Source organism: Falco rusticolus, chromosome 5, assembly GCF_015220075.1.
Source record: "Falco rusticolus isolate bFalRus1 chromosome 5, bFalRus1.pri, whole genome shotgun sequence".
Lineage (NCBI taxonomy): Eukaryota > Metazoa > Chordata > Aves > Falconiformes > Falconidae > Falco > Falco rusticolus.
In genome coordinates, this window is record NC_051191.1 from 31070933 (window position 1) to 31088863 (window position 17931).

At 37.5% G+C, this 17931-nt stretch overlaps 1 protein-coding gene across 4 annotated transcripts in view; it reads right to left on the bottom strand.

Moving 5' to 3' along the window:
* The window catches only part of SYT1 (synaptotagmin 1), a 357438-nt gene that overhangs the window by 66357 nt on the left and 273150 nt on the right, over nucleotides 1-17931 (bottom strand). For 3 of the 4 annotated variants that reach the window (XM_037390039.1, XM_037390038.1, XM_037390040.1), the window contains 3 exons: nucleotides 15145-15267; nucleotides 11718-11885; nucleotides 8193-8360 (listed from right to left, as the gene is read on the bottom strand). In XM_037390039.1, coding sequence (XP_037245936.1) covers nucleotides 8193-8360; nucleotides 11718-11885; nucleotides 15145-15267 — 459 coding nt within the window. The remainder of the gene's footprint in view (nucleotides 1-8192; nucleotides 8361-11717; nucleotides 11886-15144; nucleotides 15268-17931) is intronic. The other variant, XM_037390041.1, reaches the window with a different exon arrangement.

A 17931-nucleotide genomic window follows, 5' to 3' on the forward strand; every position in this document is an offset into this window, starting at 1 on the left:
ACAAGGACGTTAAAAAAAATTGAGTTGTATAGCACCACCATTATAAATGTTCACGCTCAGAGAAGGTACAGAAAAGGATCTTGCTCATCTCTTTAAATCTTATGTATGATTTAAGACTTACTGATGAACATTCAAGAATAATAATATTTGCTTTGTTTTGTCTGATTGAAAGTGAAAGACTAGCTATAATCAGTCCTTCAGAAAGAACTCTGTGTCTGTAGACTGCAGGATCTTAAAAACTAGAAATGTCAGTTCTCCATTAACCTATAAGGGAAGAATGCATAAAATGCAGAAATAGAAATATTCTGTAAAAAGTTTTTTTTTCTGCAAGTTACGCTGTACAACACCATCCTGCTCAGACTGAATTAGACATGAACATGAGAAAAAGGCTATGCTATTCCAAATGTTTTTATAATACAAATTAAATCATAATGTCCTGAGTGTTTCTTTAGTTATGATGGTAAGAATGAGAGAAAACTGCAGAACACCACAGAAAAGAAAGAGGGAAGAAGTAGAGTGTTGATTGCACTAAAACCACCCATCTGCACCACACCAACACCACATCAGCCAATGTCAGGAATTTCTTTGGCCTTTGGTGGAAGGCTGAGTTTCATAACTGTAGGAACAAGTTATTGCTGTCTGTCATCCATTTACCCTAGAAATAAGGCCTGGTAACACATCCTAAATTCATGTACTCTACCTCTTAAAATATTAACATAGAAACAATAAAAGCCTAATACCACCAAACTGAAAATACAGTATTATGTTCTAGATTCTAACTGTGATTTCTCTAAAGACATTTGATGTTAATTCCTGTCACAGGTACAATGCAAAGTGCTTCAAATGCCAGTTAAGATCGTTGTTGAACTAAACTGAAACACAACAGGCTCTGAGAAGAGGTTAAATGGTTACTATGGTAATCCCTGACATGGTCTAAATTGGTGTTTAAGAGCTGACAGAGGGAAAAAATGGAGACAATTGCTAATCCCTTTCCTTCTCAGGTCACTATTCCTAAATGTTTGTCTTTAACATTTTCAGAAATATATCTTTCTCAGGCTTCTGGAAAGCAAGATATTTTATTTCTATGTGGTTGGGCACAACAAAGCCAGGAGACCCCAGCATGGCATACTATACCTCAACCTTTTAGCAAAAAAGCTGTCCTCTTCTTTGTGAGAGCTGCTCTTTCCTTATGACTGTTAAAATGCTGGTCTCAGTTCTGAAGGTCCTTCTATGACACTAATGATGAAATATTTTGATACAGCCATCTTATAGCTTCCCTGAGCTCCTGATCCTGGTTTGTAGCAGCCATCAGATAATAATTTTTGTCACTGTTGGTTTGCAAAGTGGGGGGAGAAAGGGAAATAAGGTATTACCCAGGACTACAGCAAAGCTTCTGTCTAGAGTCCCAGTGAGAAATGTAATTTCTGCTGCTGGATAATGCATTCACTGATGCTAGCAGTCAGAAAAATAAGTAAGTACATAAAATCCAGGTGGAGAACAATGCAGGAAAAATTAATGTATAGCATGTTCTGTGGCCCTTTCACACCATTCAGCTGATTCTGCAGATCCATTTGCAAACCCTCCCAGATTACAGTTTTATAACTGGGAGTGCTCCATGATTATGGCTGAATTCCCTGGAATTCCTTCTGCAGTTTCCATCCAAAACATCTCTTTGTCTTGTAGCTTTAGCTTTAGCTTTATCTCGTCCACTTCAAATATACTTCAACACATGCGAATGACTGATACATCAGCTATCTGAACGAATCACTTGCAGGTACATGGAAAATACTTCCAGCATCTAAGTGATATAAATTATGCTTAAGCCTTTTTAACAAGAATTCTAAGATGATTTTGATCCCTCTCAGGATCTTTCTCAAACGTCTAAAAAAACACCATTCAGACAAATGCCACTGTATGTTCAACATCCAAGCCCAGTGCTTTTGCGTACTCTGGACTCTTTTCTATTAGGCATTTTAAAATATCCTATACTTGAGCAATTAACCTCCCCACAATAACATTAAGAGGCAGGTGGGGAACTGTCCGCTATTCCTTCCTTCAGCCTTGTAACTTTCTACAAGGTCTTTAGGAATATGCCTTGTCTAGAATCACAGAATCACAGAATGGTCAGGGTTGGAAGGGGCCTCTGGAGATCTAGTCCAACCCCCAGCCAAAGCAGTTTCACCTACAGCAGGTTTCACAGGGACACGTCCAGGTGAGTTTTTAACGTCTCCAGAGAAGGAGACTACATAGCCTCTCTGGACAGCCTGTTCCAGTGTCAAGAATCAACATTATTATTACTATTATTATTATTATTATTATTATTATTATTATTATTATTATTATTATTATTATTATTATTATTATTTTGTGCATGGATCACTAGATGCTTAGCACCAAGTGTAGGATCTACTTTGTCAGCACAGTTTAACCTCAAGATGCCCTTTCATATTTGAAAGTCAAATGGTAATAATTATGTTTTTGACAAATAAGCAAGACAAGTTTTTCTGCTCTCAGAATGAATACTGTGCAGAAACAGAAGAGCCCCAGCAGAGCCTGAATTTAACACTACCATGGAACCTCTCCTTCTTGTCTACTGTCCTCTGTATTTGAATTTAGTATCTGTAAAGCCAGACGTTCTGAGATGAAGCAAGACAAGTTCCCTTTTGATTTCAAATAAGCCAATTACATTCTTTTTGTAACAACACAAGAATGCCTCTGACCTCCTAAGTTAGGTGTCTCTTCCAGAGACTGAGTTAAGAAGGAGAATATTCAACAAAGGTATACAGTGGGTTTGTCAGCAGTTTGAGTATAAAAGGCGAGAAAAGAAGTGCCTAATTCTAATAGCCTGAAACAGTACCATAACTTTCCTACTTGAGTCATATGGTTTTATCTTTAAAATCACAACATTTCAACATCTTCAATTTCAAGATGACAACCAGCTAATTAACTGGTTTAACTAACTGAAGAATTTCAAACCAGTCTTGCTTATTCTCAGACTTAAGAACCTCTGTTTTGTTACCTGTCTCACTATCAAATTCAGTTCCTTTTCAGGACAGATGCTGCACTTACAATGTTGAACGTTGTGCATTTACTGTATGTAACTGCCACAAAACCTGAAAATTAAACGCCCTTAGATTTAACATTTTAAAGTTTTAATTGGGTGTAAGAAGAAAGAAAACTTGAACACCATGCAGAAAACATAGTGATCCAATATAATACACAGCGAAATAAAGGCAGCCTCCCATTTCAAACTTTGTCTGACACTCTGACAGCATCTCCATAGGGATAATGATACTTTTCTTTGCAAAGCACTGTGCTATCTGCAAAGCTGTGTAAGACCAAAGTGTTATTATTAAAGATGGAAAAGGCCTATTAGATCATCTGTCCATCTCTGATATAACAGAAAATGACAATGATTTGCTGCTGTGACTTTGCAGTGACATTTGTAAAAATGTCCTTTCCTCTTAGCTCTGCAAGTTTCAGTGCTGAGGATTGAATAAGCTGGTTGGCTTACTAACTTTTCCAGTATCCAACTTCTATGAAGCATATTGAGGTATTACATTTACCCATTTCAGGCCCAGTTTCCCATCTCCTTCCTTCAACTTTTATTTTTTTTAAGAGGAAGGAAAGAACAATCCTCATGAATAGCGCATGTCAAGCTTCACAGAACAGGTGTTCCACTCCCCAGCTGCAGAACACTTGCATCTCACCCTTCCTTTTGCAAGGAAATACGGTAGCACCTCTCCTGCTTGGGTTTGTGCATCATGTAGGACAGCAGGTGTTGTGCATCTTCCTGGTGTTTTCCAGCAGACTTCTCAGAAGCCCAGTACAAAATATATCCATCACAACCCACTGTGATACGAGCATGCATCTGTCAGGTAACCTATCCATGGTGGATGCCTGATCAGATAATGCATAGAGTCATATGTGATGGCAGTTGTTAAGAGGTCTGCAGAACTCCTGGTGGTAGATACTTGCAGGTCAAAGATCCTTTTCTGTGTGGACTAAGGCTCTGCTTCTCCACTGTTTTCAAGGGAAAGAGCTGTTTCTGCTCTTCCTTACTTTCCCTAAAATTTCTTGGAATGTTTGCTACAACAGGTTTTCAATTTAAGTGCCAATATAACAAAACGTCTGGAGGGAAATCAGCTGAAGTATTCAGATGACTCTCAGTATGATTCACACTGCTGTGAGAAAAGAAGTTGTCTGTCTGGCCTTCTGTACTAGAGTGATAACAGATATTGGATGCAGTGTGTACTCAGATAAAAGTTAATGGCAGTGACATCTGGTAGATGACACAGAGGAGCAAACTCCTATCATCTGTTTTTTAACACTCTGTGCCCAAACGATTACATGTCAGGCTTGGTAAAAGTGAATAACCTTTCAATATCTACCACTCTTCCCTCCCATGCTCTCAGTCATATGAGACTGAAGGACTATTAGATAAATCACCTCCACATATTCACAAGGACTGCAGAGCTAACAGCAGCAAGGAAAAAAGGATTCAAGGAATGCAGTTCATTAGTGCTTGCCTCCCCAATATTTAGCAGTTGTTGTAGAGACTTGTACATTCTCAAAACCCTCTCACAGTCATGACAAATGCTTACATAAAGCCTTGTACCTTCAAAGTGCTTCACCAACATAAATATATTAATAAGACCTTTCCCAGAAGACAATGCAGTGTCAGAGAGATGCCATTCAAATGGCTGGGCTGTGAGAGGTAGAGCTTCAAGTATTTCATTAAACATTCATCCTCTGCCATCAATTTCAAGCCCATCTAGAAAACAGGATGGAAAGTACAGTGGAGCTTCATGAGCAAAAAGAAGAGTAACTGTAAAAGGAGTTTGCCCTCTGTGATTGCAGTGTTAATTGAATTGTATGTTCTGTGATATGCATCAACTTAATTCAACATAATGTGACACAAAAATAAGAACTTTATACTCAGCTTGACTGATGCCACCTAGATGTTTTTTCAAAGTGATTGGTGACAACTGCCACTGATGTGGTTTGGGAGATGTTTTCTGCATCATGTTTAGGGGCCACAATGAAAACATTAAGGATAGTTTGGCATCAGATACTTAAATGAAAACATATTTAGAATTCCTGTTAGTGCTAGGTTGCTAAGAATGGACAAACTTACTTAAGTGCTGTGAGGGCAAAAAGGAAACAAACATGTAATTCTTCAAATACTGCAGACCACACACAGATGTGCTTTTCAAGGGCAAATTCATTAAGCAATTGTAACATGCAGAATAGTCTACAAAAGGTATTTTGATAGTCATATATTTCTGGGTGAAATCCATTTGCTTAGGCTTCAAATTGCTTTTTATCATGTTTTCTTACAATGAGTAAGGCAGATCGACATATTGTGTTCACGATCACTACCAAGAGACAAGCATGTGTCTGTTGCTACACACCTGGCATAGGTAAATCATGCTATACATTTGTATGTGCAGGACTGTATTTGCTAATTCTGAAGCTAAGATACCTCTTGGTCACAGCTGTATCTGCTGTGAATTCTGCAACATCTGCCATGTCAGCTGATAACAGGTTTACGAAGATAGGACCTCTCCCATCCCTCCCTGTCCCCTATTTATTATCACATAAAATGTACTAGAATTTGTTTGGCATCTTTGCTGCAGAGCAGGGGCCAGAACATTGAAGGTGGTGAGGTACTTGGCAGTAGCCAAGTATGGAAATATGAATGACATTTTTTGTGAAACACAGCTCTCAAACCACTGACAGATGTAACTCACTTGGTTCTTTAGGTAGAGGTTTCTTTTCCAAATTGGGCTAAGCAACTCTTTGAATGAGGCTCAACATATATATGACAGAAGTAGAGGTTCCACAACAGCAAAAAGACGTGAAGACCCTTTGGATTAAATACACTTGGCTTATCTAAATCTTGAGTAACTGGCTTCTGTGGGGTCACTTTTTATTTGTACAGTGGGTTCAGGAGATGTTTTAGAAAAAGCTACAGCTAGCATACAGAAAACTAAGATTAACAAAGTCTCCAAATAACTTAGGTTACAGTATTATCTCATATTTATTGGATACCTTGCATGCTTATGAGCATAGTGATACAGAAATGAAACAGGAGACCTCCTGCATTATGAAAAAATATTTAGGGAGTTGGTGTAATCAGTTTTTCATGATGCTTTCAGAGGTTCATATTGCCTAGCTTCTTATAAATAAAAAAGCCATGCATTGGTAGCAACTTCAAAAAGGCCTTATAGAAAAACCTACAAAAATTAAAATGTTTTTTCTGCATATGTATTACCTGAATTGTTAAGAAAGGTGAGGGCAGAGGCTCAAATGGGAACTAAAAAAAAGCTCGTCTCTCCTATCTAACATTACTCTCATACAAATACATTCACATAGACAAATGACAAACACATGTAAAAATATACATCCACCGGTTCATTTGGGCTCTGAAAGCACAAATAAGGTACAACCTTGATTTCATCTCTACTGCAAACTATTCAAAACTCTTGTAATACTCTTCCAATACCCAAATACTTTAAAAAATATTTATTTTAATTACCTCATTCTGTTTTAATAAAAAGTTATTTCCAAGTCAGAATGCATTTTTGGAAGTAGTTCACACTGTTAAGTATCTATTTTCAAGCAATATTTCATCGTTTTGTATTAGCAGGACATGAACTTCATGGAGCAACCAGACGACTGAGTCAGGTTTTACCATGGACATGAGACAGAAAATCCAAGAGGCAATGTTCTGTGCCACATGACAGATGAAACCCCACACTAATCTATACCATGTTATCTATCAGCTGCATATGGGAATATCACTGCTTATGTTCTAAAATCTTTAAATTAGACTAGAATGGTAAAGTGTCAATTCCTCTTTGTGTAGTATTTATTTTGTGTGTTTTGAAACAGCAAAACATGACAATGCAACAAAAGACTGATTTGATACTTAATGAAGTTTGTAAGTATTAATGCACTCCCATTTCACACTTCTATCTTTCTGATATGCCTTAAAGGAACAGGGCCCTTGAACTGCAAATTTCCTTTTTCTCTTTTTTTTATGTTTTCATCTTTAGCTCTGAGAGTGGAAGACAAACGCCCCATATAGCATAGGTACCAATGACACATGCAATAAGCACAAATCAATAAGCAGTAGAAGAAAGCCATCTGGAAATACAGTCTTTAAAAAAAAGCACTCAAAAAGCAAGACTGAACTCTACCATTTCTGAAAATCTGAGAAGGCTGCATGACTCAGCATCTGCTGAATTTTTCACAACTTGTAGTCTAAATGCAATATTCAGGTATTTGTTACTTGCATTAAGTAAGATTTCATCCAGAGACTGTCCCTTTAATTACAGAAACTAAGGTTTGAATCCAAAACTGCTTATTAGCAGAATTAGACGATGAGGAACTCAGATTCATTCTCCCACCAGAGACGTGAAGTACACTGTGCACGCTGACTATTATGAGTGGGCAGATATCACCTAGTAATCAAAAGGAAAAATAATGTAAAACTGAGTGCAAAATGGTCTTATAACAAGCAAAAAGGTGGATGTGCTGGTATGAACAACTTCATAGGATGCACAATGTAGTGAATAAATATTTCCAAACAGTGTCTTGTGTACTTTAGGTAGCACTATACCTACTATATAATGAACCCATAGGATGCTGGTACAGAGAGGAGAATAAAAAAGGTGATTAGTATTTGAGTGAGATACTGTTCCAAGGTCTTTGTCAAATGTAGAATTCTAATCCATGGATATTATTGCATAGCAGCTCAATAAAACTGTAAATTATTTTAATGAAAACCTACCATTATCTTCATGCAGAATAAGATACCTTGAGATGCAAACACTGAGAATGATTAGGACCACAAAGAAGTCTAAATGAACACTACTCTTAAAATTCAAATACAAATTCTATGTACCAAAACTGCATCAATTCAAGAAAAAGTCAAACTCATGAAAACTTCCTTAATATATTGCATAAACTATCAAAAAGATTGGAAATAGGATTAGCAAAGTAGAATGTACCATTCAATGAGTATTGGAAAAGATGCTTATCAAAAACTTATCAGGCAAAGTAAGTCTGAGAAATGCTGATAACAGATGGGAGCTGTCTCTGCAGAAAAAATGTTGCTAGTTTGACTGTTCCTCTAGCTGAGGATAAAAGTGTCCTGGGGGAAAAAAAAGTCTGATTTTTCTTACCTCTTCCTTCTCTGCACTTTGTAAGTCCCTCCACTCTTCAGTGACATGACCGAAGTCCACTGTGTTCATTGCAACCTTGTATTCCCCAATGATATCATGTTTGGAGAAACGATCAAAGTCATAAACTGCCATCACTAAAGTTTTTCCACCCAGCTCAGAGTATGGCACCTGCAAAGACGAGGAAATGACAAACTCTGTATCTGAGACAATAAAGATCAGTCCTCTACAATGCAAATCTATTTCTTTGGTTTATCAGCTGTCATCTCAGGTAAATTGAACTGCAGACAAAATTATGAGGTGTATTTGTTTCAGAGTCACCAGATGCAGTATTTTTTGAGACCAGGCTCTGGCACTCGATAGAACAATGTGGCAGCTCACTCATCACTCCCTGGCTTTTTCTCATTCTACTTCAAATCATTTTGTGGGTGATGAAACTGAAACAGGAAGCCCAATTATTTGCACTGAAGACACATGAACTTTTCACACAAGGGTGTCTTTTCCTCAATAAATTGACTGTCATCACTCAGAAATGGGTAGCTCCCAGACTGATGAAAAAAACAGAACAGGATTACTGTATGTGACACAAAGTAATTAGACACTAAATAGTTCTCTTGCGGTACCACTACCTAATACTTACCAAGGGATATTTTTCATTATTATACCTTTCACACTGTAGATACTAAGGTGCTTTCTAAGTCACAGCGTACAGCTAGAAACTGTGGCGGCAGAAGGCCAAATTCTGACCGATTTTCCAGCTGTTCTGATGTGTTTTGGACAGATGCTGTGGGTTAGGATGCTTATGAGTCACATTTTTAATATTCAGATGAAGACAAGCAGTTCAGGTAAGCTACACTTGAGTGGCTGTCTAGAAAGGTCTGACTGAGGAACTATTTCAACTTACATTGAACACTCAGTCAATTTGATTATATTCTGCAAGTATAAATGGTTTCCATGGGCTTCAGTAAACATTTCTCTATTAATTGTCTGTATAAGAGAAATGAAAGCACGGCATTATCGTTGGACTTCTTAACCTCTGCATGTTCCAGTCTGTTTAAACGCTATGACTGTTGCCGTTTGTTACTGTTTGGCTTCAACTTGCTTTTTAAAGTACTTATTAATAACATGAGTACTTTTCCTTTTTCATAACATGTTATATAATGTTTAAAAGAAGCTTTTCAAGTTGAGATCCAGCTCCAGCTTCCATTACTGAGTACAGTAGTTTCAGTGGGTAAGGGTTGTGTATTGTAGCAAATACTATAGCAAAATCAATTTGATTCTGTGAATTTTTTTGTAGCTTCTAAAGAGCCATAGAAGGCAAATGTATGTGGAAAGAAAAATTCTAAAGCATTTCACCTTGATTTTTATGCAGCCTCAAAAGCAGGAGAAATGTTCTGAAGTTTCTTTTTCCATCAGTAACAGGTCCTGGTAATTTGGAATGCATGAAAAGACTAAATTTATTATTATTTACTTTTTTTTTAATCATTCATTTGACCTCAGTAAAGCTTATTTTAGCTACCTTCCTCTTTAAATGCTTTCTCCATTCGTTACCTCTAAAGTAGCCTCAGACTCCAGCTATGTTCAGGACTACCAAGGATGTCCTTAGATCTTGTGAAGGATTGCTCCCTCTCCCTGCTTTCTGCTCATCTGAGAGATACTCAGCCTCTTGGCTTAATGCAGGTGAGACCTTGGTAGAAGGACACGTTATAGGAGTGGGTTTTTTTTGGCACAGACATGCCACTTCTCTAGACACGAACCCTCTTTCCACTTTGGGCCTGAGGAAGAACACCTCCTTTTGCCAGACTGCTGTAGTCCAGCTGGTATTTCTGTTTCCTTTTGGCAGCACAGTGTGGGTATACAATTCAGACAGTCAGAGCCTGACGAACACCTGCAGCCTGGAACAGCACCATGGATGTCTGGGAAACAGAAATGAAAAGGGGACTGACACAGGGAATCACCAAAAGAAGAGAAGGAATGAGGTCCAGGGCTCAACATGCAATACAGCAGAAACATGAGCCATCTCATCCCCATTAGCCCTTCTTTGGGAGGAAGGTGGGCAGCTCACAACTGTGCCCAGAAGGTAACAAAATGGGCCTGGGCTGCCTGGTGGGCAGCTCTGCCAAAGGGAGAGGTGGGAAGGATGCCAACAGAAGCTGTGCACCACCTGAACTGGTCACAGAAGTATGGCTCTGCCCAAGTAAACAAGACACTGTGACTAGTTCCCACAGAAGTTATTTATTACAGTTGCAGCACTAGTCAAATGATCACTTGTCTTTGTCAATGTAGTCCCCAGCACAATGATAGTACTTGGCATGCCCTGTTGTTTTTCTCCTGAGTACAGACCACAGGATCCAGGGGATGATCAATACTCGATTGGGATGCACCCAAACACTCTGTAAGGTCTTGCATGGAAAGCAAACTTTCTTCCCGAGCATAGAGAATCTGAATATTAAAGGTGTGACTTAAAACAAGTGGACATTATAACCCAGGAGTGGATGATCTTATTTATAATTTGTGCCTTCATCTTAGATGACAGCATTATTGGTTCTATTTTTCTTTTTTGAGTTGCACAGGAATCTGTAATTTAGAACTCTGTTTTCTTTTAAATGCTCTCTTAGGAAAGCTCAAGAAAAAAATAACTCCACACAAAAGGTTATTTTTATGAACATCTTCAAGGGAAAAAATAAGCTTATATATGCAGTAGTAGTTCTGGCCTCCAGGGATATCTTTCTTGTTGAATGATTACATAGCCTGAGTCTTTCACTGTTCCTGTTTTCAATCTGTAGCTGTCATTATAAGATTGGGCATAGAGAGAAAGGCCTGAAGTAACAGCAGAGGAATGCATATTAGGAGAAGCACTATGAAACATGCTGTATAGTATCCATTTACTGTATTTAACTGAGGTTTAGGTATGGCTACGGTTTTAGAAAAACGGTATTGATAGATACTGTTGGAACAACTTAAATATTGCAATGTAAGGCTTAGCTACATTTATTTAATTCATATGTTATTAAACCTGAGACATGATTTCTTTTCATATGTAAAGTAGCATGGCAAAGAATTGCTATGACAAATTCTGGCAAGATTAATCTGCCAGGTTGTCCTTCATCCATTTACTTTCCAAGAGTTTCACTTTATTTTTGAGGGGAAAAGAAATGGTATACCAAAAGTCATAAATCAGGTTACAAAGATATTTAAAGAAAATGCTGGTCTAGGGAAATTTACCTGACATTTGTCAAAGTGTCACTACTTTCTGACTTTCCTGTAAGTTTTATCCAGCCATAAAATATGGATAAGATTGTTATACATCAGGATAACTGAAGTGCCTAAAATCAAACTGTGCCTTTTACACCTGCTGAGGCCTGGCCCTATGTTATACCATTTTCATCATAAGTTTGAGTATCATAGGTTTCTACAATATGAAAAGTCACTAAGTTGCAGTTACCAACTAAGACATCTAACTTTGTAGCCAAGCATGAGCTACATAGTGGTTGAATAAAGAGGTTTCAATAATTATCAAAAACATACCTTGAATGTAAATTGCTCATTGAAAACAGGGTTAAGGGTCTTTCTGTGGACTTTTGTCTCATATTTCTTCTTCTTATCAGGCAACAGGAAAACTTTCACATAGGGATCAGATGTACCACCCATATCCAATGCAGGCAGCTCAGCTGCTTGAATAATCCCAACCAGAAGCTGAAAACAGAGAAAACCAGCAGAATGACATTTCAAATAGATGCCTATAAAAAAACTAACCGAGAAATACACATGCAGACTCTATTTCGGGTCTACAAAAAAACCCATCCCTCCCCCACTCCCCCACCCCCCCCTTCAAGGAAGGCAAATAAAGAAACGCTAGACTTTAGAAAACCAATTATGGCAGATGCAGACTGCACAAAGGCCGTTTTTAAGCAAAAAAGAGGTTTTCAAAGGGCAGCTGATTACAGCTAAATACAGACTTCATCTTTTTAAAGACTGCAATCAAATAACTTTCAATTGCTCTCTCCTCTTGTGCATTATTTTTCTATGCTGGGCACCATGAATAGAAATGACATTATTAAACAATCAAGAGTGTCTAATTTTGAGTACAAAATTTGTATTCTAAATCACCAGTATGTAACCTTTCCTCCAACCAAACACAAATCCTCAGGTAGAGCTTTATTGAAAACAAATGGATCTTGCAGTCTTCCTTATATTTAACTTCTCTTGCTATGTTTAGAAATGGGTTTAGGTATTAAACTAAGGACATCATTTTCAAAAAATACCCCATGAAAACTAACCTTTTGTAACTAAATCCTAATAACAGTTTGTAATCTCACGCCAAAACAGAAAAATTAGTTTCTGAAATCTCTTACATACTTTTAAAAATAAGGTTCAAGCACATCTGAAACTCGTAAAAGCTTTGGCCGTTTCTTAAGTGTTACAAATGAAGGGTTATGTTATGTTGTTATGTTATGTTATGTTATGTTATATTATGTTATGTTAGGGTAGGGTAGGGTAGGGTAGGGTAGGGTAGGGTAGGGTACGGTGTGATCTAGACACCCCAGCCTTTATTAGGCCTCATCAGCATAATAGAGTTGAGAGAAAAAAAAAATCAGTCTTGTTTCATAGACACAGAACTAAGGTAAACATTCAAGTGACTCTTCAAGGTCAATCTGGAGACAAGATATTAAGAACAGAATGAAAACTGAGAATATTTTTTCTAAATCAGTGCTTCAGACACAATGCATTTTCTTCCTCATAGATGAATCATTTAAAATTGGAAACAGAAGCTCTTAACAAATGGAATACAGAAAAATATAGTCAGTTTAGGAAAGAAGTTTTTGGCTTCTGAGAGATTCCTCAAAGCTGGACTTCTTTTTGCCAGTTTTAAATTCACAGTATGGCCTACATGCTTTCCCACTACAGGATTCTTAAGCTCCATGAAACATTTTCCTTTAGCCATAAGAAACACTTCTCCTTTTCTGTCTCATTCTCATTCTCTCTTTTTCTGTCTCATTCTTATTCTAGATGCATAACAGTTCATAAATACATGGATAGGCTCAGGATCTACATCAAGTCTTTCACATCAAAGAGTGAAAAACAAGTCTATGACTTCTAGTTAACAGAGTGGAAAAGCAATTCAATTCCCTTTTAAAATTTCTCTTTCTAAAACTGAGGCATTGTGCTCTGGAGAGTACATCGGTCATCTTGTCTCCATCCTTAACCTTGTGCAATATACTAGCAGATTTTTGGTCTGTAGTTTCACGCCACCGTGCTATACTAACCTAAGTGAATCCTTTCTACTCTTTTATATCAATTATCTTCTGACAAATTCCAAGCTGCTGCATGGTTTAGAGCAACAAAATAAAACAGTATTCCATAACTAAAATAGTAATCCATAACTCAAGTGATTTATTACCTTAATTAAATACTACGCACTTTTACAGATTTGTTGCTCTCTCATCCTATTTCCCTTTGTAAAATATAGTTCACAAAAACATCACTTCCTTTAATAAAATTCACACAGAAAGTTTGTTTTCATATTCAAAGGAAACTGAAATCCATTTGTCAGAACACTTTCCCCCTCTAGGTCTTCTGCTTCTGAAGGGTCTAATGCTTCATACTGATTTCAAGAGGGATTAGTGTGACTCATCACATGGCCAGGGAATTTGCTCTGGGAGTTAAGGAAAAGCTCCTTTAAACAGAGGTTCTTGAAAGGCTTCAGAATTCTTTTTGGCTCTTGCATTGAAAAACAAGCACTGGTAGTCAGAAGGCAGTTGAAAAGACAGGGAAGCACTATGTATTATGCCAGGCCATTGCTGAGTATAAATACCCTGCTGCTGACACACGTTTTTTTTCTTAATTTCTCTTTCCCTCTTTGTCTTGTAACAAGCAAGCATACTGCATTCTGTGAACAGCAAGAAATAAAGAATCTGAATGTGGAAATAAATCTCAAGTACAAATGGAGGTCAGTTCAGATGAAGAATAGGAATTAACAGGGATTTAAGTTCAGTAGTCATATCTTTCCCTCAACCGAGAAAAATGATGTGGGTTTGACTGAAGTTGTCAAAAAATGAAATGCAGGATGTGTATTCTCGAGTTCACTGAAAGACAGGCAGTAGAAGTGAAGAAGATGTGTTGGTGTACTTCAGTCCAAAGCACAGTGAGTTTTCATGTAAGGCTGTAAATTGGTACCATTGACAAAAGGGATCCTAACCACAGCAAGAGGCCAAGGAGGGGGATTAAAAATGAGCTAGTTCAGGATGTGGACAGGTCTACATCACATTACAGTGTCTATTCCTACTGAAAACTTGGGCAAGTATGCCAAAGTTTGATCTTACCAGTTTCAGAGTAGGGTATGGAAGGAGTATCAGTCCTTGACTGGAAAGATTCTTTTTGTCCAACTTTCCTGGGGGTTTTTTGGACAAATCTTTTTATTTGAACTTTTGCTCCAAACTAAAATTTTCTTGGTTAGTAGGTGTACTTTCATGGATAGCAACAGAACCTGATGCAGCTAGTTAATAACTTAAAGTGCACACCTGATGTACTTGACAATCTTACCAACTTTCTAAAAGACCCACAATGAATCAACTCACTGTTATGCCCCTCTCTTCTTCCTCCCATCTTTTGTTTGCTTACATTTTAAATGCCTGAAGGCTGAAGCTATCTTTTACTCTCTGCATGCAGACTTCGTAATATGTGTGTTGACATTGATTGGTGACACCTTAATATAAGTTATTAATAACATTAGATAAAACTGTGTCTTCAATTTTGATTAAAGGTGCATTATAAACTCTGCGTAGACTGAATACCAGTTTAGTAGTACCTCTGTCATGAATCTTCAGGCTTCCTTTCTTCCTTTACTCTGTGCAAGCAGTAATGATTTCAGAAAAATATACTGTAACGAAATGTATTACTTCATTCTCCCCTTGCACACACAGAAATGAAATGTTACAGGTTGGTTGTTTCAAACCTGATTGTTCTGGAAGTCATAATCCAAAGAATATTGGATTTTCCCTAGCTTCTCCACTTCTTTGGGTTCTTCTTTCTCTTCCCCATCAGTCAGTCCAGTCTCAGCATCATCATCCTTAAGAGCCTAGAAAGAAGGAATGTAATATTCATGAATAAGGCAAACTGTTAAGTACCAGTTTAAAATAGACACTGTCCTCAAATCTATTTTAAAGCCATTAAAAGCAAGCATGACAGCAGAAATCCAAATATGCAGTTTACATACATATTTATACTATTTAGGTTGCCCAGGAAGATGTTACAAATCAGCAAGCAAGCAATGGAAGTAGGAAGAAAGCTTCTTGGACTATTACAAGCAACAATTGTTATAAAACCTGAAAGTAGAAACAAAATATCAACTTGATATAGAATAATTCTTCTGGGCTCACACTGGCTCTTAAAGAGGCACAAGGAGACAAACATGCTATTAAATAAGCAAAGTCATATATTCATTCAACTTAAGAATATCTTGGCAATGTCAAACCTGGTTGTGCATGCTGTGAATTGTTTGCAATTGGCAACACATTTCTGTAGGATTACTATGATAAAGAGCATGTGCTGTGGATGAGTTCTTCCTACATTCATATGCCAAACATTTTTCATGTTTATTTAGAATGAATATGGAAGCAAAGTTTTCACCATGCCATTAGCAAATGCATGTTTCTCCTTTTCCCTCCCTCCCAAGACCAATTTCCTTTTTATTCATTCTCACTATAAAGCTTGGCTGAACCAAACTGATTGCAAGTTGATTTTAGTTTGCTTAGAAAGAAACACAAAAATAAATACAAAACTGCTTACAGCTTTGTCTATTGCATAAAACCTGCTATTTTTAAAGGAAACAGCAGTTATCTTAGATTTTATATTTAATTAAAATGCTAAATGATGTAATTTTTTTTTCTGTACCAGAAAGCAGAAGTACTTGCACTGTGGAACAGGGAATTCATACAATTATTAAACATATGAACCGTAAATATGTAGATCTTATTCCAGCAGATTCTTGCCTAAGTAAGAACTGAAAAGTGGGCAAAATTGATGAGACAAAGAGTGAAAAATTGTGGAAAATGTGAAAAAAAGTTGAGAGCATGAAAACAAGGATTCAATATTGAGCATTCATCCAGAATTGTTATTTGCATGTTCTATTAAATAGTATGCTTATCCGGAAGCCTCATCTGGAAGAAAGTTCCTTCTACACGGAGCTTCAGCTTGCAAAACTAGGCTATTAAGTGCAAGAATAAGATTTGTAAGTTTTGTTTTTTCTTCACATGAGGTCTGAAGAAACCTGCAGTATCTATAAGCAATAGGTTGCAGCTGGAGCTCTCTATCTGAACAGATAGCAAGGCTGGATGGTAGCTATATCCACGGTTGACAGTGGTTGGGGAAGGGACAAACATGAAAACTTTAACATTCTCACTCAGTCATGAACGCCGTTGGGGACCACGCAACAGTTCTGTTGGTGTGGTACGAAGAAAGATTGATCTCTGAAGTAGAAAATGTTATTTTTCAGAAGCCAGATCTAAATTCAAAAGGTCAAACTCAAAACTGTATTAAGCAATTATTTCTCTACTTTCTGAAATAAGCTAGAAATTCAGCGGGCATAGCTCAACTGAAATCAATGCAACAACATTGATTTAAACAAGCTGAGGAACTGGGTTTGAGTTAAATATCTGAATGTTAGTGAATGACGGACTTTTTACTAGGAACATAAATTACAGTGCACCTGGATGAGATTGGTGGGAAAGGTCGCTAGTGGATAAGAATCATCTGTGATGTTGGAAGAGTAATACTATTTCAACCAAACTATTTTTATTTGGAAAGGCTGAACTGCCCGAGATGAAAGTTGTTCTGAGACATTTTAGTTGCTGAGCTGCTAGTGAGTTCCCTGGCTGTAGCCCAACATTTTTGTTAGTACAAGTGTGACACTTTAAAACTGACAAGCTCTATGGCAAGGCACAGCCCCTGCAAGACCATACATGGGACTTTCAGGATATGGGGTGATGTGATTACGTCAAACACCTTGTTTTCATTGGTAATAAAAATAAGCTTGAGGTTTTGTGATTGTAGGAAAAAAAAAAAAGAAAAAAAAAAAGATGTGACTCAATCCAAGTGAAGCAACCACATTTATCTGAGCCTGGAGACAAAAGGAAGCAATAACTCAGAGTGGGATGCTAACTCCAAGACCCACTGCTCTGAATCATCCCAGTACTCCATAACTGAGGACTCCATGACAGAAGAGTGATAAACAGCTCCAGTATATCACCGTTTCTGGGATAAGTACTGGATTTTCTGCTGTTTCATCTACTTTTGACCTAGATTTTGTTTGAGAGGAAATATCTTACCACCAATCCTCAGGGATAAAAGGGGAGTGTAAAAAGAACTTTATATGCTAATTTCTAGGTATGAGGAATTTGTAACTATTGCATCAAGGCAATAGTTAAATCTCCATACTGTCTCAGAGAAAATTATATACTCTTCTGCACAGCTGATCAATCCTGGAGATGTCAGAGCTGTGCGTAACTCAATGTGAAAAAGTTCTTACTATGACTACGGAAAATACATTGGGAAGCTAATGTCCCTCTTGCAAGGGAGTTTTGAAGTGCAGGCAGAAAACATTGCACGGTTGGGAAACTCTTCTCCACAGGTTATGAGAGGATGCCTATTGGAAGGTGAAAGCTCTTTCCCAGGGGAGATGGAAAACATTTGTATGTTACTCACGTCAGCTGAGGAGCTATATGTTTCTTATTGACCTTGACTG